This window comes from Bos indicus, chromosome 21 (assembly GCF_029378745.1).
Source record: "Bos indicus isolate NIAB-ARS_2022 breed Sahiwal x Tharparkar chromosome 21, NIAB-ARS_B.indTharparkar_mat_pri_1.0, whole genome shotgun sequence".
In the NCBI taxonomy this organism is placed as follows: Eukaryota; Metazoa; Chordata; class Mammalia; order Artiodactyla; family Bovidae; genus Bos; species Bos indicus.
In genome coordinates, this window is record NC_091780.1 from 22,046,249 (window position 1) to 22,072,581 (window position 26,333).

At 57.1% G+C, this 26,333-nt stretch overlaps 2 protein-coding genes across 7 annotated transcripts in view; both read right to left on the bottom strand.

The window, feature by feature from the left end:
- Positions 1-5,011: 5,011 nt before the first annotated feature.
- On the bottom strand, positions 5,012-16,520 carry FES (FES proto-oncogene, tyrosine kinase). Its single transcript, XM_019983880.2, has 19 exons — positions 16,372-16,520; positions 15,618-15,839; positions 15,260-15,433; positions 13,554-13,650; positions 13,242-13,425; positions 11,125-11,262; positions 10,931-11,050; positions 10,666-10,788; positions 10,347-10,533; positions 10,133-10,216; positions 9,454-9,663; positions 8,969-9,091; positions 8,288-8,341; positions 7,441-7,559; positions 7,021-7,115; positions 6,778-6,901; positions 6,393-6,550; positions 6,155-6,277; positions 5,012-5,375 (listed from the first exon to the last, which is right to left on the bottom strand). Exons 2-19 carry the CDS (start codon positions 15,828-15,830, stop codon positions 5,233-5,235), a joined length of 2,469 nt encoding a protein of 822 aa, XP_019839439.2. The 5' UTR covers positions 15,831-15,839; positions 16,372-16,520; the 3' UTR covers positions 5,012-5,232.
- Positions 16,521-17,491: 971 nt separating this feature from the next.
- FURIN (furin, paired basic amino acid cleaving enzyme) overlaps positions 17,492-26,333 on the bottom strand; it is a 16,467-nt gene continuing 7,625 nt past the window's right edge. For 5 of the 6 annotated variants that reach the window (XM_070775147.1, XM_070775148.1, XM_019983651.2 and 2 more), the window contains exons 2-16: positions 25,914-26,254; positions 25,468-25,566; positions 25,286-25,381; positions 24,855-24,983; positions 24,692-24,768; positions 24,314-24,402; positions 23,177-23,349; positions 22,450-22,662; positions 21,350-21,450; positions 21,130-21,233; positions 20,923-21,040; positions 20,641-20,820; positions 20,091-20,215; positions 19,868-19,978; positions 17,492-19,642 (exon numbers count right to left, since the gene is read on the bottom strand). In XM_070775147.1, coding sequence (XP_070631248.1) covers positions 19,041-19,642; positions 19,868-19,978; positions 20,091-20,215; positions 20,641-20,820; positions 20,923-21,040; positions 21,130-21,233; positions 21,350-21,450; positions 22,450-22,662; positions 23,177-23,349; positions 24,314-24,402; positions 24,692-24,768; positions 24,855-24,983; positions 25,286-25,381; positions 25,468-25,566; positions 25,914-26,090 — 2,394 coding nt within the window. In that variant the 5' untranslated portion in view covers positions 26,091-26,254 and the 3' untranslated portion in view covers positions 17,492-19,040. The remainder of the gene's footprint in view (positions 19,643-19,867; positions 19,979-20,090; positions 20,216-20,640; positions 20,821-20,922; positions 21,041-21,129; positions 21,234-21,349; positions 21,451-22,449; positions 22,663-23,176; positions 23,350-24,313; positions 24,403-24,691; positions 24,769-24,854; positions 24,984-25,285; positions 25,382-25,467; positions 25,567-25,913; positions 26,255-26,333) is intronic. The other variant, XM_070775149.1, reaches the window with a different exon arrangement.

Consider the following 26,333-nt stretch of genomic DNA (forward strand, 5'->3'; position numbering starts at 1 on the left):
GGGACCACAGCTATGCGTCCCAGTAGGATAATCAGACCCACTTGCAGGTTAGACCACAGCCAGTCTCCTTATCTGTAGCCAAACCACTGTATCCCAGATGCTACTGGGGATCAACCGTAGAGCCTCCCTGTTTATGTCTCTATCAAGAGATAGAGTTAGGACTTCCCTGGTGGTCCAGTGGTTAAGGGTCTGCCTGCTGGTGCAGGGGGTACTCACTGCATCCCTGGTCTGGGAAGATTCCACACGCTGCAGGGCAACTAAGCCTGTGCACCATAGCTACTGAAGCCTGCGCATCCGAGAGCCCGTGCTCTGCAGCAAGAGAAGCCACCACATTTCCCTGCCTTGGGTAGGTATTGGGCTATCCTGTCTAGGGCAGTTTGAACTAGTTAGTTTTTCTAATGAGGAAGTCATCGATAGAATAATACCAAGGTGCTTCTAATGGGATTCCAGGCTACTCCATGTCTTGGTCTATCCACTGGTGGCAAATCACAGGGGAATTCAGGTAGACCTGTGACAGCACTGAAAAGGTGTATTGTAACCCAAGCCAATAAAGACAAGCTGATTTTCATTATTTGGTTATAATGGAATGTTTAAAAAGACATTAGCAAGGTCTGTCCTCTCAGAGCCCAGTAATGAGAGAGAGTTTTCAGAGGTCCTGGTGGTCCAGGGGTTGAGAATCTGCCTTGCAATACATGGCTCATGGGTTAGGGTTCCCATGTGCTCTGGAGCAACTAAGACCCCTTATGCTGCAGCCAAATGAACAACTAAATATTCAAAAACAAAACAAAAAAACAAGAGAGTTTGTCTTTATGGAAAAACTATCACTTTCCTCTTTTGGGACCCCTTGTATAATAACCAAACCCACGCAGCCTTATAGCAGCTTTCTCTCCTTACCCTGGCCTATAATGTGTTACCTTGACCTTTGCCGAGGTTTCCATTCTAGGAAAATGATTGCACGGTAGCTGAAGAGTTTCCCAGAGACATCCCCAAGAGCAAGAGAAGATTTGGTTTCAGCCTTGGGCTGCCAGGGTTGAGCAAACGTTCAATCTGAATTTGGGGTGGCAATTTCATCATCTACATTTTACCGCAGTTTTTTAAAAATTAATGGATAGGAAAATCTGCCATACAAAAAGAGTTTCTGTGGAACAACCAGTTAACGTATTTAGGAGTATACAACTTCACTCCCTGAAAGATTTGAGACAGCTTTCAAAAATATGTGTAGTACTAAAAGATCAGGGCCTTCCAGATGAACGAGCAGGTAAAGAGTCTGCCTGCAATGCCGGAGACACAGGAGACTAAGGTTCAGTCCCGGAGTCAGGAAGATCCCCTGGAGGAAGGCATGGCAACCTACTCCAGTATTCTTGCCTGAAAAACCCCATGGACAGAAAAACCCCATGGTCCAGTCCCCCCTGGACCACGGACAGGAGCCTGGCGAGCTACAGTCCAAAGGGTCGCAAAGAGTTGGACACGACTGAACAACTAAGAACGCACGTTTCATCATCTGGGTATGCATGTCTCCATAATGAATCCAGACTGAGGTCACAGCGGACCAAAAGGAAGTGACTACTTGGCCACGTTGGCACTCAGCGTGGGGCCGAAAAGATCACATCCCCTTTTTGGAGCAAAGACAGGGCTCCGTGGGCTGTCAGGTCAAGTGTGGGCTAGAACTCTGGCGCAAGGATCCAGACAGCTCATTACTCACACCGACAGCAAAACCATGACCAGCATGGTGTCAAGTTCTCACCTCCCTAGTGCTATAGGCTGACACTGAACTGGAGGGACAGATGGCAGGAGGCATGGTGTTAGGCCACTCTGCAGCTGTGGAGCCAACTCTAAACTATGGCCAAGCAGTTGGAGGGCCTCGGGCCTTACTCCGTGAAGGGAGGGGGCCAGATAGAAAAACCTGCACTCAACTGAAACTAGAAAGATGGATGGGAAATGGTCTCCCACAATATAAGAAGGCTCCTCTCTAGGTTGCTATGTCCTCTTGCTCCAGGAATAATAGTGGTATGTTCTGTCAAGACTCCAGTCACCATGCACAAACCTTGCCCACGTGGTCAGTGTAGAGACATGCAAGGTTATAACGACACCAAGGCAGTGCTGACCACTTCTGCTGGTACCCCTCAGACAACCACTGTTTTCATTTCTCTATAGCTTAGTTTTGCCTGTGCTTGAACTTCCTGAAATGGAATCACAAGCACTGCTTCACGCAGAGTTTCTTTACTCTACCTGTCTTTGAGATTCATCAGTGTTTGGTACATATACTTATAGTTTGTTCTTTTTTATTGCTATATAGACATTTGGGTGATCTCTAGTTTACTCTGGTTCTAGCTTCTCTCTCTCCTGAAACTTCAGTTACCTTGGAGTCCCACATGTTTCTTAGGCTCTGTTCTATTTCTTCTTCTCTCTTTATTAGATTAAAAGTGAAACTATTAATTGCTCAGTCATGTTGGACTTTTTGCAACCCCATGGACTGCAGCGCTCCAGGCTCCTCTGTCCATGGGATTTTCCAGATATGAATACTGGTGGTGGTGGTTTAGTTGCTAAGTCGTGTCTGACTCTTGGCAACCCCCGGGACTGTAGCCTGCCAGGCTCCTCTGTCCATGGGATTCTCCAGGCAAGAATACTGGAGTGGGTTGCCATTCCCTTCTCCAGGAATCTTTCTGACCCAAGGATCAAACCCACGTCTCCTGCATTACAGGCAGATTACTGTCTGAGCCACCAGGGAAGCCCTTAGTTTAGATGCTATAAATCTGACTTTAAGTTCACTAACTGTCTTTTGGTTAGGGAACAAATCCTGGGACTGTGTGTTTAGTCTGTATATGATTTTATCCTTTAGTTCTATGAATTTTTAAAATTTGTAATTTCAGAGATGACATTTTTCAGTTCTACCTGCTCCTTTGATTCTTTTAAAATAGATTCCAACCCTGTTGAAATTCTCTGTATTTGCATCTATTTTGTCCACTTTTTTCTCTGTTTAACATATTAAGCACAGTTATTTTGAAATCCTTACCTGCAAAATCCAATATTTGGATCATTTGTGGGTCTGCTTCTATTGTTTTTCTCTTGTATATTGGTCCCGTTTTTCTTCCTTTTTGCCTGTTTTATAATGTTTATCATATGTTGCATTTTGGGTATAAAAGAAGGGTAAAATATTATGTTATTCCTTTCCCCAACTTCTCCCCGAGGGTTCCCAAAGGAGCTAGTTACCTTGATGTGATCAAGCATTGAGCTGAGTTGGGGCAGAGTTACAGTTCTGATAAACCTCAGATCTGGGAAAGCCTGGCCAGTCTCTGTCTCTCCAAATCTTTCAAATTCTGCTCTAAAGAGATTTTAAAGTTAGCTCTTTAGCCTCCCACAGTTTCAAAACCTGGCCAGTATCTTGAGGGAGAAATCAGTTTGTTTCAGGGCCCCTCCCTCTAAACCTCTGCCTTTCCAGCCCAGCCCCTGCCTGGTTGCCCACACTGCTCCAGAACGTTCCATGGGGGAAACTGGCTTTGTATTTTGGTTCCTCTAGGTGCCAATCCATAGCACAGTCCCTGTAAGCACCTTTTCTCCCCCTGCTCCCCAACAGCACTTCTTAATTCTGATCATCAGAGATGTCCCAGATCAGCAAATGTCTCAGGGAATAGAATACCTGTGCATCATCAGTTCACCTTGGAGGGGCTTTCTCCTCCTTGAAATTTTTATTCATATAGTCTTCAATTTCTTAACACTACTTGCCATTATCTTTAAAAACTGCTATCTTCGTCTGATGTTTCCTCTTCGCTGTTGCAATGGGAGTGGGGGCTGTGAGGACCTACCACATCCTACCCTGAAGCAGAAGTTCTTCATTTCCACTTTTCACCACTTCTAATGGAGACACAGTTTGAATTTTCACTTAGTCACACTCTAACTCGATTTCCTCTTGTTTAAACAAGTATTAGGCCTTTCACCTTTCAACCCTTTGAAACTGGATATCAACGGCTTGTTGAACTTTCTTGAAAGATGGTCATTTTTACCTCAAAATTCTTACTGCTTTGTCCTTTGGAGCTAAAAGTCTTCCTAGTTTCTGTTTTTCTGTTTGTTTATACTTCTTCTTTTTCTGTTTTTTTTTTTTTTGGCTGCACCGCACAACATGCAGGATCTTAGTTCCTCAACCAGGGATTGAACCCACTTCAGGAGAAGCACACAGTCTTAACTGCTGGGCCACCAGGAAAGTCCCTCTTTGTCTTTTTTACCTTCACCCTTGCTGCTAGAAAAGTTTCAAATAACCTTTTAGGTTTCGGGGGACTTAAGGGAGGAAGTGAGGGCCACTCATTGCTTGGTAAACTTGTCTTGAGAGATGCAAAGCATTTTCTTTCTCTCCAGCCACTCCCTCCGCTCTGGGTGGAGCTCCAACTTTCCCTGACACTCTCCTCTTCCCTCCTGTGTCTCATCTGACTGTGGGACACAGACTCAGGGTCTGTAAACATTTATAAGCTAATGACTTCCCTGGTGGCTCAGCTGGTAAAGAATCCACCTGCAATGTGAGAGACCTGGTTCAATCCCTGGGTTGGGAAGATCCCCTGGAGAAGGGAAAGGCTACTCACTCCAGTATTCTGGCCCAGAGAATTCCATGGACTATATAGTCCATAGGTTTGCAAAGAGTCGGACACGACTGAGCAACTTTCACTTTCACAAACCTCAGCTGCCAGCCTTTACTTCACTCTGAGCTTCCAGACTTACATGTTGCACTTAGATCCCCACAGGCCCCTCAAATGCTTCTCCTAACTCGCCATCGTTCCCATAGCTCTGATCCTCTGCCTGGGCTCCTAGTTCAGAAATAACACCTCCATCTGGTCTGAAGCCTGCACATTGTCCTGGTCTCTCTCCCTCCTCCCCAAGTCTCACGTCCAACAGCTACCAACCACACCACGTCGGTTCCACCCTGGGAACGCTGCCCGTCCTCCTCCTTCCCCACGGCCACGGTACAGGCCCTCTGGTCCTCCTAAGACCTGCCCTCCAGAGGACTGCACATGCTGAGAGCACCTGATGAGCACAAATGGATTTATTATTTCTGCCTGGAAGAGGAAGCCCTGGAAGGAGCAGGGATGCAGGGCAGGCCAGGAGCTGCAGCCCTGCTCACAGCATAGAATCCAGAGGCTGGAGTCCAGGACGTCGAAGAGCTGTCCAGCAGAGTGAGCTGGAGCCCCGTTGAGGAGGTATGATGTTGCCCGCAGGGGCCGCTGGCTTGAGCAGTGAGGCCCAGCCTCACCGGTGCCGCTTTCGGATGCTCTGTAACTCCTGGTAGATGACGCTGAAGGTGGGCCGCTGCCCTGGCTCGTAGGCCCAGCACTGCTCCATGAGTCTGAACACAGCGTCAGGGCACAGCTCAGGGCAGGGCAGACGGCCCCCTGTGAGGACAAGCACAGCATACCAGGCATAAGGAGGGGGTCTGAGGGCCCCTGGCAGCCCCTGGGGACATGGCAGCTTAAGCTGCAAAGTTCTCCTTTTTTTTTTCTTGCAGCATTTTTAAGGAGCCCCCTGTTCTTTCCCAGAAACACAGAGATTCTAATCTCAAGTCACTGTGTGCTAGCTGTGTGACTCTTGTGAAATCTCAATTTCCGTCTGTAAAAGAGACCTTTTAATCCTGACCTCACATGTTATGAAGAGTAAATGAGGGGCTTCCCTGGTGGCTCAGTGGTAAAGAATCCACCTGCCAACGCAGGAGACATGGGTTCAATCCCTGGTCCGGGAAGATCCCACGTGCTGCAGAGCAATTAAGCCCATGTGCCACAACTACTGAGCCTGTGCTCTAGAGCCTGGGAGCTGCAGCTACTGAAGCCTGCGTGCCTAGAGCCCATGCTCCCCAACAAGAGAAACCACCACAATGAGAAGCCCAAGCACTGCAACTACAGAGTAGCTCCCGCTCGCTGCAACTAGAAAAAAGCCCACACAGCCGCGAGGATCCAGAGCAGCCGAAAATAATTGAATACATAAAAATTTTCAAAAAAGAGTAAATGAAATAAAGGTATAGCCTGGCACATAACAGGGGTTCCCTGGATGGTACCTCAAGAATTGTCCTTACTGTGCCCCAGTGGGGAAGATAGACAGGAGACCTGGAAGAGTCCAGCTGGAGAGCCAGGAAGAGGGCCTGGCTCTGGGGCCACTGTCAGGCCACCGGTTCCCTTACCCTTTTCCACGAACTCCCGGGTCTGCTGATTGCTGAGGTTGGGGTAGGGGGAGGCCCCCAGGCTGAAGGTCTCCCAGAGCAAGATGCCAAAGCTCCACACATCGCTCTCGGAGGAGTAGCGGCCTGCGAGGAGGTGAGGCAGCGTGAGTGGGCTGCGCCCACCGGCCACAGAGGGGCAGGCGGTGGCACCCGTGCCCGGCCTCGGGCCTTGTGGCCAGCGTGGATCAGGCCCAGGTACCGTAGTTAAGGGCCTCCGGTGCAGTCCACTTCACAGGGACTTGTCTGAGACCCCCTGAGGCCGCGTAGATCCCGTCGGCTTCCTCCCGGGACATCCCGAAGTCGCTGATTTTCAGGACATTCTTCTCTGTCACCAGGCAGTTCCGAGCAGCCAGGTCCCTGGGCAAAGCAGGACACAGGGCTTGTGTGGCCAATGTCCGTGTGGCATCTGCCAGCTGCCTGGCCAGGGCGCACTCGACACAGCCATGGGCCAGAGCTGCCCCTGCAACAATGCCTGGTCCCTTTGAGGCACACCCCACCTCTGGAGCTGGTGGCTGCTGGTGAAGGGGCAGGGGTGGGGGAGAGGTGTTGGGATGGCCTGCCATGCCCACCCCTCACCCCCTCACCGGTGAATGCAGCATTTGCTCTCCAGGTACTCCATGCCCGCGGCTGCGTCCCCTACCATCTGCAGCAGTGTCTTCACCCGCAGGCGGGCTCCCTCCGTCCGAAGGAAGGTCAGGAAGTCGCCCCCTGGGAGTGGGCAGTGTTGGTGGGGAAAGCTCGGTGAGCCTTTGGATGGGGGGTTTGAGACGGAAGAGACCTAGCCCAGCTGAGTGCCCCACCCCCAGAAATCAGCCCCCTTGGCTCACCCTGCACAAGCTCCATGACGATGTAGATGGGCTGTTTTTGGGTGCAGACGCCAATGAGACGCACGATGTTTGGGTGGCTGTACTGCTTCAGGATCCTGCGGGGTTGGGGGTGCTGCTTATGCTCCGCCTCGGGCAGGGGTGGGAGGGATCTTACACATTCGCTTCCCTAGCCCCTGGAGTCCCAGGGAAGGCCAGGTGGCCCGAGGGAGAACAGAAGACAGGCAGCAGAGGAGAAGAGCAGCTGACCAGGACGTGTGATTTCGGGTGGGTCCCCGAGCCTGGACCCTGCCAAGCTACGGGGGGGCCAGGACGCTTAAACAACACGGCAGAAGTCAAGCCCTTTGGAGGTCAAACGTCCTGCCATGCACTGGGAAAGTTGTAGTATGGGGGACCTACAGGGATGGGTGTTCTATCACCCACCTCGCTTCCTGGAGAAACTTGGCCTTGAGGTCAGGAGGGAGTGTCTCGCGACAAGATTTCACCGCCACCAGGGTGTTGTCTGCTCGCAGGCGTCCGCTAAACACTTCGCCAAAGTTGCCCTGAAACAGTCTGGGGTTCCTACCTGTCTTCCCTGGACTGTGGGCCTCTCCTGCACCCAGGAGCGCAGCCCACCCTGTCCCTACCCGCCCTTGACTCAGCACCACCCCCCCTCCCCATGCTTAGTCCTGCTCATTTTGGCTCTCAGTTCAGGGGGCCAAGCAGACATAGGGGACAGGCGGAGAAAGTCACCTCTGATTGACTACAGTCACTGAGACTGTGATGTGCAGGGTTCAAAAATCACTTTTGCTTGGGTTGGAAAAGCATTCTGAGTTTTAGGACAGTGGCTTCTTTCCTAAGAACGTATTGTATGTATTTATATTCGTTTATATTTGTTTATCTATTTATTTTTGGCCATGCCATGCAGCAGGCAGGATCTTAGTTTCCCGATAGGAATCAAACTTGTGCCCCCTGCATGGGGAGCATGGAGTCTTCACCACTGGCCCGCCAGGCCACAAGCTGATATTTTATAGGTCACATGAATAGAGCGTGTCTCACCTCCTTGAGGTGGGCGGTGGGTGGGGGTGATGTGCGTGCGTGTGAGGGGAGTAGGGTGTGGAGCTGGCAAAAGAAGCGTCTCTGGGGAGTTGTCAGGGCAGGCACTCTCCCCTCGGTTTCTGGCAGGATGGTGTATGGCAGTGGATGGACGGTGGACAGGGGTGCAAGCTGGGAATCAGATTGAGGGTGGGAAGGCAGGCGGCCAGGAGCTGGCAGAGCACACTCGACTCACCCGTCCAATCTGCTCGCCTAGCACCAGGTCCTCGTGGCTTAGTGCCCACTTGTCCTGAGGAAGGGAGGTGGTTGGAGGGGTCGGAGGTCAGTGGCGGGCACACGTGCTGGGCCCTACAAAGGACTGAACACCCCCCACCAACGCTGTGTCTTTCATTGCTTGGCATCTTGGTTTGTTGCTCTGTAAAATGGGGACTGGACCCAGGATCACACCTAGATGACTCGGGGACCAGACAGGCGCACTGAGTGTATGAGCACCAGCCTGGCATATGAGGTCCAGGAAACGGGAGTGATCTTGACGTTCCAAGCCTAGCGGGAGGCTGACTGGGCTCCCTGTATGTATTAATATGCATCCTGTATGTGTGTGCTAAAGTCGCTTACAGTTGTGTCTGACTCTTTGTGACTCTATGGATGGTAGCCCCACCGGGCTTCTCTGTGCATGGGATTTTCCAGGCAAGAATACTGGGTGGGTTGCCATCTTCTTCACCAGGGGAATCTTCCCAACCCGGGGACTGAACCCACATTGCTCGCGTCTCCTGAACTGGCAGGTGGGTTCCTCCCACCTAGCACCACCTGGGAAGCCCACATATGTAGATGAATTGCCGGGGACCTGAAAAGCCCTTGGCGTTAGGATCCTCTGTGGGCCTAAACCCGCAGCCCCCAGCCCCTGCCCCAGGCTCACCTTGGGCACGGCCCTGTTCAGGATGATGCCACTCTTCTTGGTGAGGGGCTGCTGGGAGCGCAGCAGGTGGTCGATGAGCAGGGGGATGCTGGGAAAACCATCTCCTTCCAGTCGGTACAGGTTCTGCAGGGGTGGGGGGACCTGGGGTCAACGGCCTCCATTGCTGGGGGCAGGGAGTCACTGGGCCATGGGAGAGGAGAGGAAGGAAGAGCAGTGGAGAGAAAGGGACTGCCTGGGGCGAGAGGCAGAGATCTGAGGGTGCACGACGAGCCTGCTCCCCCATCTTATGGGGGGATGCAGGCTGAAGGCTTAACTTCTGTTGGTTTTTGCAGGGATTGGGTGGTCTCTGCGGCCCCTTTCAGCTCTGCCGGGAGGCATCTAAGATATAGCAGCTCCTTTCTACCGCCTCAAGGTCATTCTCTGCTGAAGGGAAGGGGAGGGGAGGGGAGGAGAGGGAAGGGAAGGAGAGGCTGGGGTCCACTCACGTCAGCGGACTGGATGATGAAGTGCCGGGGCTGGCCGTCCCAGAGCACCGACAGCACATACTCCTGCTTGCCCTGGCTCTCCCGGACGAGGAAGTCCCCGGAATGTGTCAGGAGCTCAGCCACCTCTGTCCGCGGGATGGCCCCGTGGTACCACACCTGCTCATGCAGGGGTTTCTGCACCTCTGGAACGAGCTGCAGCGGAGGGGGGAGCTGGAAAGGCACGGGGGAGGAGCAAGGAGGAGTCGCTAGGCCAGCCAGTTGGTTGTGGGGGAGGCGTCTCTGGCTGTCTGCCTCTCACAGGCTTCCCGTCCTCACAAACCACCGAAGTGCCACATAGAGCCTCCTGCAACCCTCAGAACCAGCAATAAACTTGCCCAGGCTGGCCGACCTCAAACCAAGCTTTGCCTTGAACACCAGTCTGCAGCCTGCAACCACTCCAGGAGCAGGGAGAGCCCTGGGGTGACCGTGCCACACAACGTGGGTGATAGAGAAGAAGGGGTAGGCAGAGGTGACAGGATCTGGACTCCCAGGGAACAGAGGGGTGCCCCAGTAAAAGTGGCCTGGGAGGAGCCTTCAGTAACTAAACTCCGGGACTAAACCTAGTGGCCTAGGGAGACATCCCTGAGAGCCCTGGCCTGGCCCACCCCTTAGGGAAGGGTGGAGCTGTGGATCCACTCACCGAGAACTTGGGACGGAAGATTCCCGAGATGTGGCTTTTGAGGATCTCCAGGGTGGGCGTCCTTCCCCCTTCTCGCTCCTGCTCCTGAGGCCAGGGACAGACGTCAGCGGGTGGCCGGGCTTGGGGAGGGAGGGGGAGGTGAAAATGAGGCGGGCAGCCCCTGGGGGTGGGCGGGCAGGGCTGGCGGCATGGGGGCAGCCGGTGGGCGGCTCACCGAGGAGGAGGTGGAGTGGCGGTCGTCCTGCAGAAGCAAGACGGGCTGGGGCTCGCCGGGGCCCAGCCACTCCAGCTTGGCCTGCAGCAGCTCCTGCTGGGCCTGCAGCTTGGCCTGCCTGCACAGCGCGACCTGCAGCCCCTGCAGTGCCTCCTGCAGTGCCTGCTTCTTGCCCAGCAGCTGCACCCTGCAGGCAGGGGCGGGCAGTGATGGAGGGGAGAGAGGGGGTCAGCCTGCAGCTGAAGGCTAGGGGTGAGCCAGGCAGGCTGGATGGAGGGCAGGGAGGACCAGGAGGCCGCTGTCAGCAGGCCCCACTCACCGCTCCCGGGGATGGGTGGTCTGCTCCTCATTCCAGAGCTCTCGCTGCAGCTGAGTGACTGCTTCCTGCCGACTGAGCACCGTCTGGGTGGCTGCGGCCAGGTCATCTGTCACCGAGGTCAGCCTGTGCCCGGAGGAAGGGCAGTGTGAGAGCCATGCCCCTCGGCTGCCTCCCTGCCAAGCCGAGTAAGCCCGGCAGGCTGGCCGCAGTGCTGCATGGGCAGCGTCTACCGCCCCCCTCGGTCCCCAGGAGAGCCCCCACACACGTGTGCTGCACGCTCTCCACTGTCAGTTCGTTCAGCTGCAGCTCCCCGGGCTCCAGTAGCTCAGTCTCCTCCAGCAGTGACTCGTCAAAGGTGACACAGGGTGGGATGTCAGGGGCGGACCTACGGCAACGGTGCCCGTCAGTGCCCGACAGTCCAGCCGCCCAGGCGCCCGGCCCCCACAAGGAGGGGCTTACCCGTACTGCTGCAGGAAGCCTTGGTACTCAGCCTCCGGCTGGATGCGGGCCACCGCTGCAGCCATCTCCCGGTGAATGGTCACCACCTCGTCTTGCACCAGGCTGCTAATCTCCAGGTACTCCTGCAGGGTCTCCTTCCTGCCCCCAGACCAGACCCTGGGTCAGGGAGACCTCAGGCTGGACGAGGCTAGAAGCTTGGGGCCCATGGCACTGGATTTGGGCTCACCTCCCCCCTCCCCCATCACTGACCAATCAAATGACCAGAGGCAAGTCACTTAGCATCTCCCGGAAGTCATAACAAGGCCCCAGTGACCGCAGATGAGTGGAGCGTTTGGTGTGAGGAAGTGCTCGGGAAATGTGAGCTGCAAATGTGTCTGCTCTGGGCAGTCAGCCCCACAGTGGGGCTCCGGGGGCTCTGATAACCCCCGAAGCCATCACTGTGCTGACCCCATATTGATACCTCCAGTCCCAACACCTCCCAGAGCTTCAGTTGTCTCATGTAACCATCCATCTATTCAACACATCCCATTGGACATCTCTTAGACACCCAGACTCCACCAGCTGAAAAATGAACTCCTCTGGCTGTCCTCTGAACCTGCTTCTCTCAGTGCCTTCTCCACGTGGCCTCTGCCTTCCAGGGGCTCTGGACCAAGCCCCTGGAGCCATCCTTGACTGTTCTGTCCACACCCCGCTTCCAGTCCATGAGGAAATTCCACTGGCTCCACTTTCAAAGTACTTCCGAGACCGGACCACTTCTCCCCTCCATTGCTACTGCCTGGGTTTAGTGGCCATAGTCTGTGGTCCGGATCACTGCAGTGGCTCCTGTCTGGTCTAATCCTGTCTTGCCCCCTTAAGTCTATTCTTAACTTGGCAGCCAGACTGACCTTAGTAAGACGGCTCAGATCCGGCCACTCTTCTGGTCCACTCGGAGCCAAAGTCCTCACAATGGCCTGCCGGACCCTCTATTATCCTCCTGCAGCCCCTCGTCTGACTTCCTGTGCTCTGCACAGGCTACCCTGGCTTCCTAGCTGTTCCTTGATTTCAGGCATTCTCCCACCTCGAGCCTGCGGTTCCCTCTTTCTAGTATGACCCTTCTCCAAACATCTGCCTGGCTCACCCTTGCACTTTTGAGGGTTTCCCAGACCATTCCCCTTAAAATAGTAAGCTCCCGGACTTCCCTGGTGGTCCAGTGCAGGTCTGCCAGTGCAGGGGACACAGGTCGATCCCTGCTCTGGGATGGTCCCACATGCCTCAGGGTGACTACTCCTGTGTGCTACAACTCCTAAAGCTTATGCTCTAGAGCCCGTGTTCCACCAGAGAAAAGCCCTCACAGCACAACTAGAGAGTAGCCCCTGATCGCTGCAACTAGAGAAAGCCCTTTGCACAGCAGTGAAAACCCAGTGCAGCCAAAACTAAGTAAGTAAAGATAAAAAATAAATAAAGAACTGTCTCATAAAAAAAATCCTAAAAAACAATAACCTCCTACCCTGCCCCCCTGCATCCCCATTTTCTTATTTTTCTCCATAACATCTATCACCTGTAACAGGCTTTCTGCTTTACTTGCTGATTTCCTTTTCTTTTTCCACAAATGAATAATCCTAGAGGACAGAATTTTGTCTCTATTTGAAAGTCTCTATTTGAAAGAATTTTGTCTCTATTCTCTGCTGGGTCACCCAGGAGAGCCTAGAATGGTGTTCAATACATATAATGAAAGTGAAAGTGCTAATCACTCAGAAGAGTTTCGTCCGACTCTTCTGTGACCCCATGGACAGAGGAGCCTGTCCATGGGATTCTCCAGGCATGAATACTGAAGTGGGTTGCCATTCCCTTCTCCAGGGGAATCTTCCTGACCCAGGGATCAAACCCAGGTCTCCCGCATTGCAGGCAGATTCTTTACCATCTGAGCCACCAGGGAAGAGCCCATACACATAATAGAACCCTGCAATAAGGGCCCCAGAATAATATAATTTGGATGTCAACTGACTGGCCCAGGGCTCATTTGCACGTGATTACAAGACTGTCAGTTTCACAGGGTGGGGTTTTCTGGACCCTGCCTCTGGGCGTTAGGGCTGTGGCGGGCTAGGTGGGAGCAGGGATGGGCGGGGCTGTGGGCTCACAGGATGCAGGCCATCTCCTGGTGCAGGTCTTGCAGGGACTGAAGCAGGCTGGGCAGCATGAGCCGGTGGTGGTGCTGGTGATGCAACTGTGCTGCCCGCACGCCCAGGACGTAGCGGTTGTGGTGAGCAAAGAGCTTCCACAGGCTGCGCACATACTTGTCCTTGGCCTTGTCACGGTCCTTGTCTACCAGATCGGGGGAAGGAAGTGAGGGTTACCCAGAGCAGAGGCCTAGGCAGCGCCCGCTGCCCCGTGATACCTGTGGAAGGGCCCGGGCTGAATCCCCACCCTTTTCAGGGAGGGAAGCCTCGGACCTTTGCCGGCCTCCTGGTACTTGCGCCGGGCCTGGGCGCTGTCCCGTGCCAGGGCTCGGTACTGGCTTTTCAGCTTCTCAATGTCCTGGCTGTGACTCTGGAGAGAGAGGAGGGATCGGTGTAATTCAGCAGGTCCCTGGAGGATTCCTGCCTAAGGTGCAGCCCTGGATGGGGCCTGTGGTCCAGGTGGGCAAGTGCTCCAAGCCCATACTTCAGGAAGGACCTGGAGACCCCTGAGACTTAGCCGTTGCTGTTGAGGTTAAGGTCAGAGGAGCTAGGCTAAGGACAGGGAGGCTCTGGGGGTGGCAGAGAGCTGGACTGGGCAGGCGACAACTGTCTCTCCTTGGCCTAGAGTGGTATCAGGTGGCAGGCGTGTGTGTGGGCTGTGCAGAGCTCCACGCTTAGAAGGACCTGTGCTTGGCTGAACGCCGTTGATGCCATCTTGAAATTCTTAATTATTTGTTGACAAGGAGCCCTGTATTTTCCTTTTGTACTGGGTCCCCAATTATGTTCCTGGTGGCAGGAACAACAGATGGTCAAGATTGGATGAAGACCCTAGTTCCCTGCTGATGCGCTGGGATACTCAGAACAAACCCCACCCCTCTCCTCTGAACCTCAGCTTCCTCATCTGCCACAGAGCGAAGTGCACAGACTAGATCAACCTTTTCCTTCAGGGCCAGAGCGGAAACATTTTAGGCTTATAGGCTGTGCAGTCTCTGTTAAAATTGCTCGGCTCTGGCATTTTAGCTCTTCAGTGCTATTGTTTAGTCGCTAAGTCACGTCCGACTCTTTTGTGACCCCCATGGACTGTAACCTGCCAGGCTCCTTCTGTCCATGGGATTCTCCAGGCAAGAATACAGGAGGGGGTGGCCATTCCCTTCTCCAGGGGATCTTCCTGACCCAGAGATCCCATCCGCAAATGCAGGCGGATTCTCTACCACTGAACCACCAGGGAAGCCCTAGCTCTTTAGTAGCCATAGTATGACAAACATATGGGCAAGTCTGTGTTCTGCTTACACTGCTTACAAAAAGCAGGCTGACACCTGAATTAGGTGATCTCCTGGAGAGAGGGATGACTGGGTGAAGACTGGCCACCAGGGGCCGCTGTGGGGCCACTGCAAAGCTGGGGTTTGCGCTGGGAAAAGGGGTGTGGTGCAGACGGCTGCCCAGCACATTGAAAAAGGCTAAAGCCTCCACGTAAATAGCTCCTATCAAACAGCCTCTAGACCGAGGAGCTGGGCAGGATTCAAATGCGGGCAGGCCCACTTCACAGCCCCAGTCCTTAACCTCCGAGTCAGGGGACCACGCTGCTGCCTCGTGGAGTCCCTGAGTCCCTGGGAGGAGTGAGCCTTGGGCCAAGTGCCATCCCTCTCTGTCTCCCTCAAGGGCCAGCTGGTGCAGTGCAGGAGATGAGCACCCCGCCTTGGTCCTGAGCTCCTCCCAGGCGATGGCTGGATCACTCATCCTTGTGCTTCCCAGTGCTCCTCTGCCCTGGCACACAGTAGGGGGACAGAAAAAAGAACAGAGGGGCCCCCCGCCAAAGGCCAGTCCTAGCTGCAGCGGGAAGGAGGGAAGGAAGCTGGACCTTGCTCTGGGGGCAGGCCTGTGGTCAGACACTTCTACTTCTTCAGGAAATCCAGGGGTTCCTTGCAAAACCAGCCCTCTGAGGCTCAAAATGTAGGCAGGGAAGACAGAAGCCCACCCACCTTGGTGAACTCCTGCTGCAGCTGCTGCCACTGCTCGTTGTAGGTTTTGCGCAGTTGCTGGCGCTCCCGGATCAGCAGGCTCAGCTTGCTCAGGGGCCCTGAGTTCAGGTCCTCCGCGTGCTGCCTCAGCACCCGGCTCAGGCCCTCCGTCTGGCTGGTGAGCTCTGTCCAGGACTGCAGTGGGGAGGGGCAGGCAAGGCAGGGAGTGGGGAACCTAGCTTCCGAGGTGGGCCTGCCAAATCTCCAACCCTCCCCAGCGGGGGGCTCCGGGAAATGGAAGGGGCAGGCGGACCTACCCAGGCACCCATGGGAATTTGCTGGTGGAGGGCAGGAAAAGGGGGGGAGTCTAGAATCCCACCTGACTGATGAGGCTGTGCGGGCCGATGCCCCGGCTCTGGCTCCCGCTATCCTGCAGCGACATGTGGTGAAGCAGCCCGGCATATTCCCTGTCACTCTTGACCCGCTGGGCCATCCATTTCCTCATGCCCTCCAGCAGCCGGAGCTCGGCCTCCTGCATCTGCTGCACGGCCCCGTGGCCCTGGGGGTTGCACAGCTCTGAAGAGAAGCCCATAGTGTCGTCCTGGGGACGGAGAGAGGAGAGGCCACCACTGGGGGTGAGTAGCTGGAGATGGACGGGGCGGGGGCGGCAGGACAGAGAGGCGAGGGGCTGAAGAGCCACAGACAGGCAGAAGGTAGACACTTGTCCCCCTGGAACGCAGCGATGGGTACGAAACACCGCCTGGCCTGGGAAAGCTGTCGGTGCTTCCCGTCCTGCCCCTCCCCACTGCAGTCCCAGGTGGAGGCCTGATGCCGGAGGTCTCCTCCCCAGGCCTGGAACAGAAACCTCCCCCAGTCTCCCTCCCTGGATCTTTCCACCCAGCTCCTGCTGCAGGTGCAAGATGTGCACTGGGCCCTCGATAGGGCCAAGGCTGCCCCGGCAGGCACCCCAGGCGGCCACCCCCCACCCCCACCCTCAGCCCCTACCCTCCCGTGGCCCCTGTTCCACCCTGTCCCATGTCCCTCTCTCTGATCGCCCGCCAGGCCCCTGCCCAACCACCTCGCGGGTTGGCCGCCACCTCCCGGGCCTCGGTACAGGTAGGTACAGGCATTACCTGTGCGGGCAGCTGCTCCTGGGCCGCCGAGGACCGACTTACACTCAGGCCCCACACCGCCCGGCCAGTTCCTGATTCCGCGCTTCCTCCTCCTGTGGTTTCAGTTGGCCCAGGCCCCGGGGCGGGCCGGCCAAGGGGAAGGGGCGGGCGGGAGCCCCGACGCCTGCCCGCCCCCCCTGCCCAGCGCCGGCCGCTGTCTCAGCTGCCGGCCACACGGGCCCCGCGGAAACGGAAGGGAGGAGGGGGCTGGGAAAGAATGGCCCAGAAGAGAGCAGTTTGCGCCGGGCACTCCCCAGGGCCCAGACAGCGCCCCGGGGAACAGCAGAGGGTGCTTGGGGAGCGCTAGCACAGGGCAGGGCTGTGGCCTTTGCAGTGGCCGGGAGGGCCCGGGGGCCCAGAACCTAAGGAAGGGCAGGCGGGCAATTTGAGCAGCAGGCCAGGGACGCCCCAAAGAGGCAGGGGGAAGGCTAGTCCAGGCCTTTCCCACCCCACTGGATTCCCCAAGGAGGGCTCAGGCGCCAGCCTCTATTTGAATAAAATTTCCTAGTAAATATCCCGAGGAGAGGCCTACTTCTCAGGCATGGATCCTCGTGGAACTGGCCTGGCTCCTCTCCCCACCACAGGCAGGGGTTTCCTGTCCCATGGGAGACCTGGGGCAGGAGAGGGGCCTGGGCCAGAGTGTGTGTGTCAGGGGTGGGGTGGGGGGTATGGCACTTTCAGTGTGGGACTCAGGTTCTCCCCAGCAAAGCCTATCTTGATTCAGTTAGGCCCCACCAGAGGCCTCAGCCCTACAGCTGCTGGCCTAGGTGCTTCAGCCAAGGGACACCCTGAGCAACTGGACCCCGGGCCATCGCTCTCCACCCAGCTGCAGCCAAGGCCTATGGCGGAGGAAGTAAGTGCTCAGCTGCTTCCACTCTGGGGCTTCATCTGTTCCACCCCTGGGGCTTGTTGCCAGCTACTGTCCCTTCCACACCTCCTAAACCCCTCGGGAGATTGCCTTTGGGCAGCTAGAGCAGGCAGGACATCATGTGGGCACATAACTCTCCCCATCCCTCACCCCCGCCCCATCCTGGATGCAGCCCCGCAGTCCTAGGAAGAATATCACACACTGGAGACCAGGTCTGGTTTGCATAGTCTGCACGTTTAATCACTTTAAAACCTCTAACATTATCTCGTGTCCATTAAATAGAACCAACAATGCTGGGCCTGTTTAAATTACAAGAAAAAAAAAATCACTGTGCACCAACCCAGTATCTTACAAAACCAGCTGGGCTGGCCACGGGAGGGTGGGGGTAGGTGTGGGAAGAGGAGGGGGCACCTCTGGGCAGGTGGCTGGGTGCCAGGAGGGGCTGGGGGAGAGAAAGGAAAGGGAGCTCCCAAATGGGAGGGGACTGATTGTCCTAATGGGAGGGGTGCAAAAGGCACGTCAGAAGAGGGAGACATGGGGGGCAGGACAGGTCAGTGCTTTCTCCACCAGGGCACAGTGTTGGAGGGGGCTCGGTGCCACTGCCTGCCCACCCCTGGCACTTGGAGAACTAGTGACCCATGAGCCCTTGGCACGACGAGCCCCATCTCAAATGGACGACAGCCTGCCCCTTCTACCGTGATCCTCCTTCCCTAGGGCCCACTTGGCCTGGCATGCCTTGTCAGTATCCTGGGCTCAGCTGCAGCCCACCCCCCACACCTCAGGCCCAGGGCAGCCGAGGGCAACAGCAGGGTGGACGGTGGGTGTGGGAGGGTGGATGGTCCAGCTGCTGCTACCACCGTTAAAAATACAAAAAAAAAACAAAACAAAACAGCATCTAAAGTGAAATAATCACAAAGTGAAAATATATCCTCAAACAGCCCCTGAGATCCCCACAGGGGAAAGCAGCATCGGGTGGGAGGCGGGAGAGGCCGGCTGGGCCACCGTCCCTCCCCACCACCCACCCAGGGGCTCCAGGGCTGTGAGTGCCAACAGCCCAGAAAGCCCCGGGCTCAGAAAACAGGGACTCGGGCCCTGGGGGGAGGGGAGAGTGTAGAGAGGGGAGGGTGGTCAGCACACCAGCCTGGGGCCGGGCCAGCCTTGCTAGGCAGGCAGCCCGCCCGCTGTAGTGGAGGTGGGCCAAGGGCCGAATGCACATGGGCACACATGTGCATGCCCCGGAAGTGCCTGCCCTGCCTTGGTCCCTTCCTTCGCTCACTGCTTTTGCCTGAGGCTCACCAGATATGCAGAACAGGGTCTGGACGCAGAAGCCCTTAGAGAGGTGGCCGCCTCCTTCCGATACCCCCTAGGCCAGTCTCCTGCTGCCTGGATGGGGCCCATTATTGCTTTAGAGGGACGGGGAGAGGCAGGAGCCGCAGCTCCGGTCAGGAATCCCGGGAGGGCCGCCCCTCTTCACCGGGTGCTCTGGCTGGGGCCTGGACCTTGGAAAGCTGCCCAAAGGTTTCATTCCTTTCTCCACATGGAGGGCTGCTGCGGGTGGGGACAGGCTCTCCCCCCATCCCCCCACCCCCAGCTGGCCCACCTCAGGCCGCCAGGGGGCCCAAGGGTAGGGTGGGAAGCCGTTTCTGCCCCTCTTGCCTCCCGGTTGGGCTCCAAACCCAGTCCCAAGATAAAAAAATACTTTGGTGAATTAAAAAGTGCCCAAGGAGGGGATGGGCTCGAAGGGGCGGGCAGTAGGCGCTCGTCAAAGGGCGCTCTGGTCTTTGATAAAGGCGGTCCTCTCGCCCCGGCCCTCGTCCTCCTCTGAGTCGGACGGGCACTCCTCCTGCCAGGCTTCAGGGGGTAGTCCCTTGTAGGAGATGAGGCCGCGGTCCATGGTGTACACTTTCACCCCTCGGAAGCTGAAGCCCGAGCGCAGCTGCAGGACCAGGAAGACGGTAACGAAGACCAGCACGATGAAGGCGCAGCTGAGGCCGGCCACCACCTCGGGCAGGTGCGAGGGCAGCAGGTCCGCCCGCAGCCGCGGCTCCGTCGCTACCTCCGCGGGCGGTGGCCGAGGGGGCGGCGGCGGCTGCTGCTGGTGCGACTCGCGGCTGCTCTGGCTCTGGCGCGAGCACGTCTGCTCCACCGGGTCCAGGGAGGCGTGGCTGGGGCAGCTGAGGCAGTCTGTGGGGGCGGGGCCCTGGCACGTGGCGCACGAGGCGTGGCAGGGCGTGCAGACGCTGGCCCGGATGATCTCCACGTCGTTCTCTGTGCTGTAGTGTGTGTCCAGGACTTGGGGAGCGAAGCCTGGGGGACAGTGCTGGACGCAGTTCTTCTGGTGCAAGGAGAAGCCTTCCTCGCACACTGCCGGGCCGGGGAGGGAGGGAAGGTGGGCGTCAGCCAGGCCGCCAAGGCTGCTAGGCCCTGCAGCCCTGGACACAGTCACTGCTGTCCCCAGGAGCTCCCAGACCCAGAACCCAACCCAGGGCCCCAGGATGTCCCTTCACACCCCCTTTCCTCCTTTAGGACAGGCACCCTCTATCCCCCCAAGTCTCAGGTCCCCAACACCCTACAGCGCCCACGACTCACCCACACAGGCCTGACTGGAAGTGAGGGTCTTACAGCCGATGCTCTCAGGGGGTGTGGGCAAACCCTCAGGGGCCGTGCCATAAAGCACGAGGGTGAACTTGGTCAGTGTCCCTATTGAGGGGCGTGGCAGAAGTCAGGAGGTACCAGGAGCATGCCTGCCCACCACCCCCAGACCCCGCCAGTTCTTCTCCTGGAACCCCAGCCCTCAAGCATCCCCCAATACCATAGTTGTTGGCTTCACTGGTGTTTTCAATCTCTAAGACCCACTCGCCAGAGGGATCCTCGTCCCAGGAATGGGTCGTCATGAAGGCCCAGTCGTTAAACCCATCTGCAGAGTAGTCATGTGGCCTGGGGAGGAATGTGCACATGGCTGCCTGAAGCATCTGGGGGACCCCAGCCAGGGGGTGCCAAGCCCACAGCACACGGACCACACACACTCCCCTGGTGCCACACCAACCCTGCTGCGCTAGAAATGCCTGCTGGTTGTTTCCCAGGAGGCCAAATGTTCTCAGCTGGAACATTCTGGAAACATGCAAGGGAAAACTACATGCAGACTACACATGGGGAGGCACACAGATGTGGCATGTCATGGGTAGACTCAGGGATTCCTGCAATATGGGACAATCCCATAGGACATAAACCATCCCTCCCAGAAACGTCAGCGTTTACCCCATGGAGAAGTATTTGTGGACCATCGGGGCTGTGTGAGTCCATGAGTGAGTGCACGTGGACCCAAGGGACAGGACAGGCTGGGCGGGAGAGAGGGCAAGTACCTGGCAGCCAGCAGGGTGGAGCGGGTGCCCATGGGGCTGACCAGGTGGATGGCAAGGTCACCGCGGCGGTTGTAGGACAGGGTGAGCCGTGCCTGAGCATGCTCCAGCCGCGTGATGTGGCTGGGCTCCCCCAGGCAGGCGGTCACGGTCTTCCGCACCTCCAGCCGCTTCCCGATGTCCCTGCAAGGAGCACGTGATGGGCTGTGAGAGGGGGGCCAGCAGGCACCACGGCGACCCTTGGGTCCACCCTGCCCCTCCTCCCAGCCGGGATCCAGCCCTCACTTGGGCTCAGTGAGGATGTCGATGGTGCATTTCCGCTGAGGGGCCACCGTCGTCCAGTTCTGGGCCAGAGCCACCATGGCGCCGGCGTCCAACAGCCCGTAGCCGTACGAATGGCTCACTGTGGGGCACGAGGGACGGGGTCAGCTGGGGGGCACAGAGCAGCCCCCCAGGACCCTCAATCCAGCCCAGGGAGCACGGTGCCCTCACCTTTGCGGCCCACACCATTGGTGGCCCAGTCGTTGGCGTTGAGGTGGGCTGGCTTTGAGGTCCGGACTACCAAGTGCTGCATGTCCCGCCAAGTGAGGTTCTTACTGCAAAGGAGGGACCGAAAGGCTCAGTCTCTTCAGAGACTCCGGCTGGAGTCCGAGGGCTGCCCTGCAGGGGGCGCTAGTGGGGACAGGCTCGCCCCTCGGTCCCCACCACTCACTTGGCCTCCAGGGTGAGAGCGATGATGCCTGCTGCCAGTGGGGCAGACGCAGAGGTGCCCGTGTGAGACTCTGTACACTTCTGCCGCAGGTCAGTGGTCACCTACAGGAGGATGATGACGTTGGGCATGTGACGTGGGGAGGACACCAGAGGGGTCACCTGGCTGCCCTCCCTCTGGCCACAGGCCCTGGGGAGCCAGGGCCAAGATGCCTCGTTCCCATTTGCTGCCTTGCTAACTCACTGCCAACAGGACAATGCCTGTTTCTTTCTGGGCCTCAGTTTCCCAAAGAATAAGAGGGCTGAACTAAAGGTTGGAGATCACTGAGAGCAATGCAGGGCTTCCCTGGTGGCTCAGTGGTATACAGAATCCGCCTGCAAATGCAGGAGACATGGGTTCAATCTCTGGGTCGAGAAGACCCCACATGCTGTGGAGCAACCAAGCCTGTGCACCACAAGTACTGAGCCCACATGCCAAAACTACTGAAGCCCAAGCACCCTAAAGCCCATGCACCACAAGAGAAGCCACCAAAATGAGAAGCCCTCCCATTGCAACTAGAAAGTAGTCCCCGCTTGTCACAACTAGAGAAAAGCCGGAGCAGCAACAAAGACCTAGGACAGCCAAAAATACATACATAAATGAAATTATAGGTCACTCAGTTGTGTCCAATTCTTTGCAACCCTATGGACTGTAGCCTGCCAGGCTCCTCTGTCCATGGCATTCTCCAGGCCAGAATGCTGGAGTGTGTTGCCATTCCCTTCTCCAGGGGATCTTCTCCACCCAGGGATCAAACTCATGTCTCCTGCATTGCAGGCAGATTCTTTACTGTCTGAGCCACCAGGGAAGCCCAAATAGATTGTTAAAACAAATAAAAAAGAGAGCGATGCATGTTTTTAGGGAGAGTCTTATCAAGGGCTTCACCAGTGGCTCCGTGACCCTCAAGAGTCTTAGAGAGGTCCCCTAGCTCCCATCCCATGATGCCTTCGCCACCACCGCCCAGCCACGTGTGGGTAGAAGGCAGATAGGGTCAGAAAGGCGGCTCCGGGCAGAGCCAGAAAGCGAGCAGCCCCATTTCCCCAGCCCCCTCCCGGGAAGAGACTCACGATCTGCTTCTCATTCTGGTTGCCACTACTGTAGGTGGTGGCCAGCGTGGACGAGCAGGCCTCACTGTACCAGGGCACGTTGCCGAACTGTGTGGCGCTGCTGATGGACAGCGTGTAGATGCTGTTGGTGTAGCCGTCGCAATTGCAGCTGTCATGTTCCCGGCCCCCGTTCCCCGAGGCCCAGACAAAGATGGAGCCCAGACCCCCGCGGCCCTGTGGACAGAGCAGGTTGGGGTCACACAAGAACAGGACTTAGGGGAGGGAGGGCCTGGTGGGAAGATGCTGCTTGAGACTAGGAAGGCTGAAGCATCCTTCTCCAGTGACGCTCTATCCAGCCCCTTCCCCCAAGGAGACCCCTGGTAGATCTCTCTCATCTCTTTTTACACAGAGACCCAGTCCACTACCAAAATCTTCAGAGTAGTGATTCTGGAGAGTGATGCTGCATGCTATGCTTAGTCACTCTGTTGTGTGTGACTCCATGCACTGTCTCCTCTGTCCATGAGGATTCTCCAGGCAAGAATACTGGAGTGGGAGTTATGGGCAATTAGCATTTACTTTTCTCTTCCTGTCCTTCACGTTTTAATAAACGTGCTTTGTATAAATTAAACACAAGAGTAAATAAATAGCAACAGAAAAACACAAAGGCGAAGCATGGCCAAGACAGTGCCTACTTTGCCCCCTGAGGCCGGGCCTGGTTTCCAGGGCTGGGACAGGACCCCCACCTCACCTGGCTGACCCCCCGGAAGAAGGCCTCCTCAGCCAGGTGGGCTGGCCCATCCACGGTCTTGCCGTCGTCCTCGGGGCCCCAGCTGGCACTGTAGATGTGGATGTGGTTGGGGTTCAGGCCCAGCGAGCGTGCCTCCACGGCATCTGTCACTTCGCCATCCAGCATGCGCACCCCTGGCCACAGAGGGGGGCAGGGAGAGAGAGGCTGCGTGGGTCCAGCTGTCAGGGGCACCCCCAGGAGCACATCCAGCCCTGCACCCGGAAGGGGAGGGCAGAGGCTGGTGCTAAGAAACCCTGAGCCCCTGGCTTCTTGGGTGGCCTCTGCCTTTTGAAGACAAGACCCAGGAGAAAGGGGAGATCTCTCCAGCCCTCAACCACACATTTTGGACTAGGACAAATCTCTGGGGTCTCAAAGGAGCACGGAGCTCAAGGCCCTTCAGAGTGGAAGATGAGGTTTTGGGGCAACTCCTGCTAAGAAACGGTCCCCCCGGGACTTCCCTGGTGGTCCACTGGTTCAGAACTCGCCTTGCAATGCAGGGGACATGAGTTTGATCCCTGGTCGGGGAACTAAGATCCCACATGCCACAGCCCAACTAAGCCAGCGCCCACACCTACTGGGCCAGTCCACCACAACTAGAGTCTGTGTGCAGCAGTGAAACATCCGGTGTGCCACAATTAAGATTTGATGCAGTCAAATAAATATTAAAAACAAATAAACACTCCTCCCGCCCTGCAGCACAGGGCCACCAGCAGAAGACGATGCCTTCAGCTCTTTGAACTGCAACTCTTCGTGGCCCTGTGGCCCTCCCAGGCTCCTCTGTCCATGGGATTCTCCAGGCGAGAATACTAGAGTGGCTTGCCATGCCCTCCTCTGTGGGGGGTTGCGGGGAGAGTGGCCTTCCCCACCCAGGGATCGAACCTGAGTCTCCCACATCTTCTGCATTGGCAGGCAGATTCTTTACCCGCTGAGCCACCTGGGAAGCCCCTCTGAGTTGCTAAGAACCCTCTATAGAAGAGCCATGTGGTCAGAAGGATGTACGGCAGGAAAGTGAGGACACTGGTTGGATGGGAAGTGAATACAGAAGAATCCACCAGAAAGGGTGGTCCTGAAGACAGGGTGGCTAAGGCCCACACCCACCTCCAATTCGGGCATTGTAGGCCACGCCTACGCCACAGACACCATTGTTGGCCACCGCAGCCACCTCTCCTGCACACCGTGTGCCATGCCTGCCGGGGTCAAGAGCACAGCATTAGCAGCGGACCGAGCATGGCAGGGGCAGCCTGAAGAGCGGGAGGGGCCACACGCCCCTCCACCTTAGCCTGCTGTCCCACGTCTATGCACAGACAACCCCCCACCCCCACACACATACATAGACACTCTCCACTCTGACCAGACCCTCCCGCAGCGCCCCAGCTAGACCAGGACTGCAGAAAAGACTTCAGCCTCTCGGACGGGGCTCGTCTGCTTCCTTGATGGAAATGAGAAGGGAGACAGAGGCCAGGGACCGGTTCTTACCTGTTGTCATTCATCTGTGTGTACCGGGGCTGGGGGTCAGGGTCCTGATCATTGACATCGAAGCTGGCCCCAGGATCCTGGAAGGGAGGTGGCCATCATAGGGTCAGCCTGGACACTCCAGCAGAGCAGGACCGTCCCTGGACTCCCCTCCCCGCCTCCTCACATAATTGCCTGCCAAGTCTGGGTGGTTCTTCTCGATGCCGTCGTCCAGGATAGAGACCACAATGCCACGCCCCGTGTAGCCCTGGGCCCAGGCCTCCTTCACATTCAGGTCCCGCTGGGTGACGCCAGACTGCAGAGACACCCACCCCCATTACCCAGCACTTAGGAGACGAGGTTGGTTGCTAGGTAAGGTCCCTTTGCCGTTCCATAAGCCCCTTCTCCACCTGCCCCTGCTCCTGAGATGCCACCACTGGGCTCCCTGGAATTATCAAGAACTCTGGGAGGGCACTCCCCAAGGCTTAGCAGGATGGGCAAGAAAAAGAGGAAGCAGACAGAGGAAGACTGACAGGAGGCCTCAGAGTCAGCCTTGCCTGCTCATGGAACCCTGAGTGGACAGATGGACGGGTGGAGGCAGCCGGGGAGGCCACGTACCAGGTACCACTGCTGGGGAAACTTGGGGTCCGTGGGCTCCTGGTATATGTCCCGTTTGGCCCGTCGCTTTGCCACCTGCTGCTCCAGCCACTTAACCTGTGAGGCAGTGAGGGGAAGACGGTGTGGGAGGAGGACGAGGGAAGGGGAAGGCTGGCGGCGGGAGGGGCTGGGGCTGCACTCACTTGAGGTTCCCGCTGCAGCCGGTTGTGCCGCAGGCGGTGAGGAGACAGGGACCGCTTTGTCACCGCTCGATGCCAGAAGTGGTAATAGTCACCGAAGATCTGTAACAAAGCAGGGAGACTGAGCTGGGCTTTCCATCTGTCAGTCCCCGGGGAGGCGAGGGGTGGGGGTGGACAACCAGTTGCAAGGGGAGGCTCAGGATGGCAGGCTGGGTGGTGGGCATCCGGTCCCTGCCCAGGACCCAGTAAGAAGGTGCAGGGGGCTGAGGGGGCCTCACCCACCCCCACCTCCCGCGAGGCACCAGTCCACTGAGCAACCTAAGCTAGAAGCCCAAGGGAAGGACGAGCCTCGGCTCTCTTCCACGCCAGGTGCAAGAACACCTGCCCCCGCAGGCCCCACCCCCAGGTGACGTCCTGTGCCGAGGCCAGCCAGAGGGAGCAACACCTACCTGGCCCAGGTTGAGGAAGCCATGCTTGCGTGCCACACGGTCAGCGACGGCTGGGCCTCCAGGAATGTGCACGGCCCAGGTGTTGGTGAAGACCTTCTCTCCGCGGGCATCGGCCACCAGCAGGACCAAGGCTCCCGCTGCTGCTACCACCCAGAACAACCAGGGCCTCAGCTCCATGGGGGGGGACAGGTGGCCGGGACCCCGGAGCCCCCGTCTCCTTGGCCTGGTCACAGGGCCTGGGCTCCGGCGTACCTGCTCACTGCCTGTGGCCCGGGGCTGACTGGTGGGGGCATGGGGCCGGGACGGGCAGGGCTGTGCAGGAAGGAGGCAGGCTGCCGGCTCTGAGGGGAACAAGGGAGGGAAAGGCGGAGAGTCAGTCCCTCCCTGGGCATGCACTATAGCTGCCTTCCCACCCCTCAG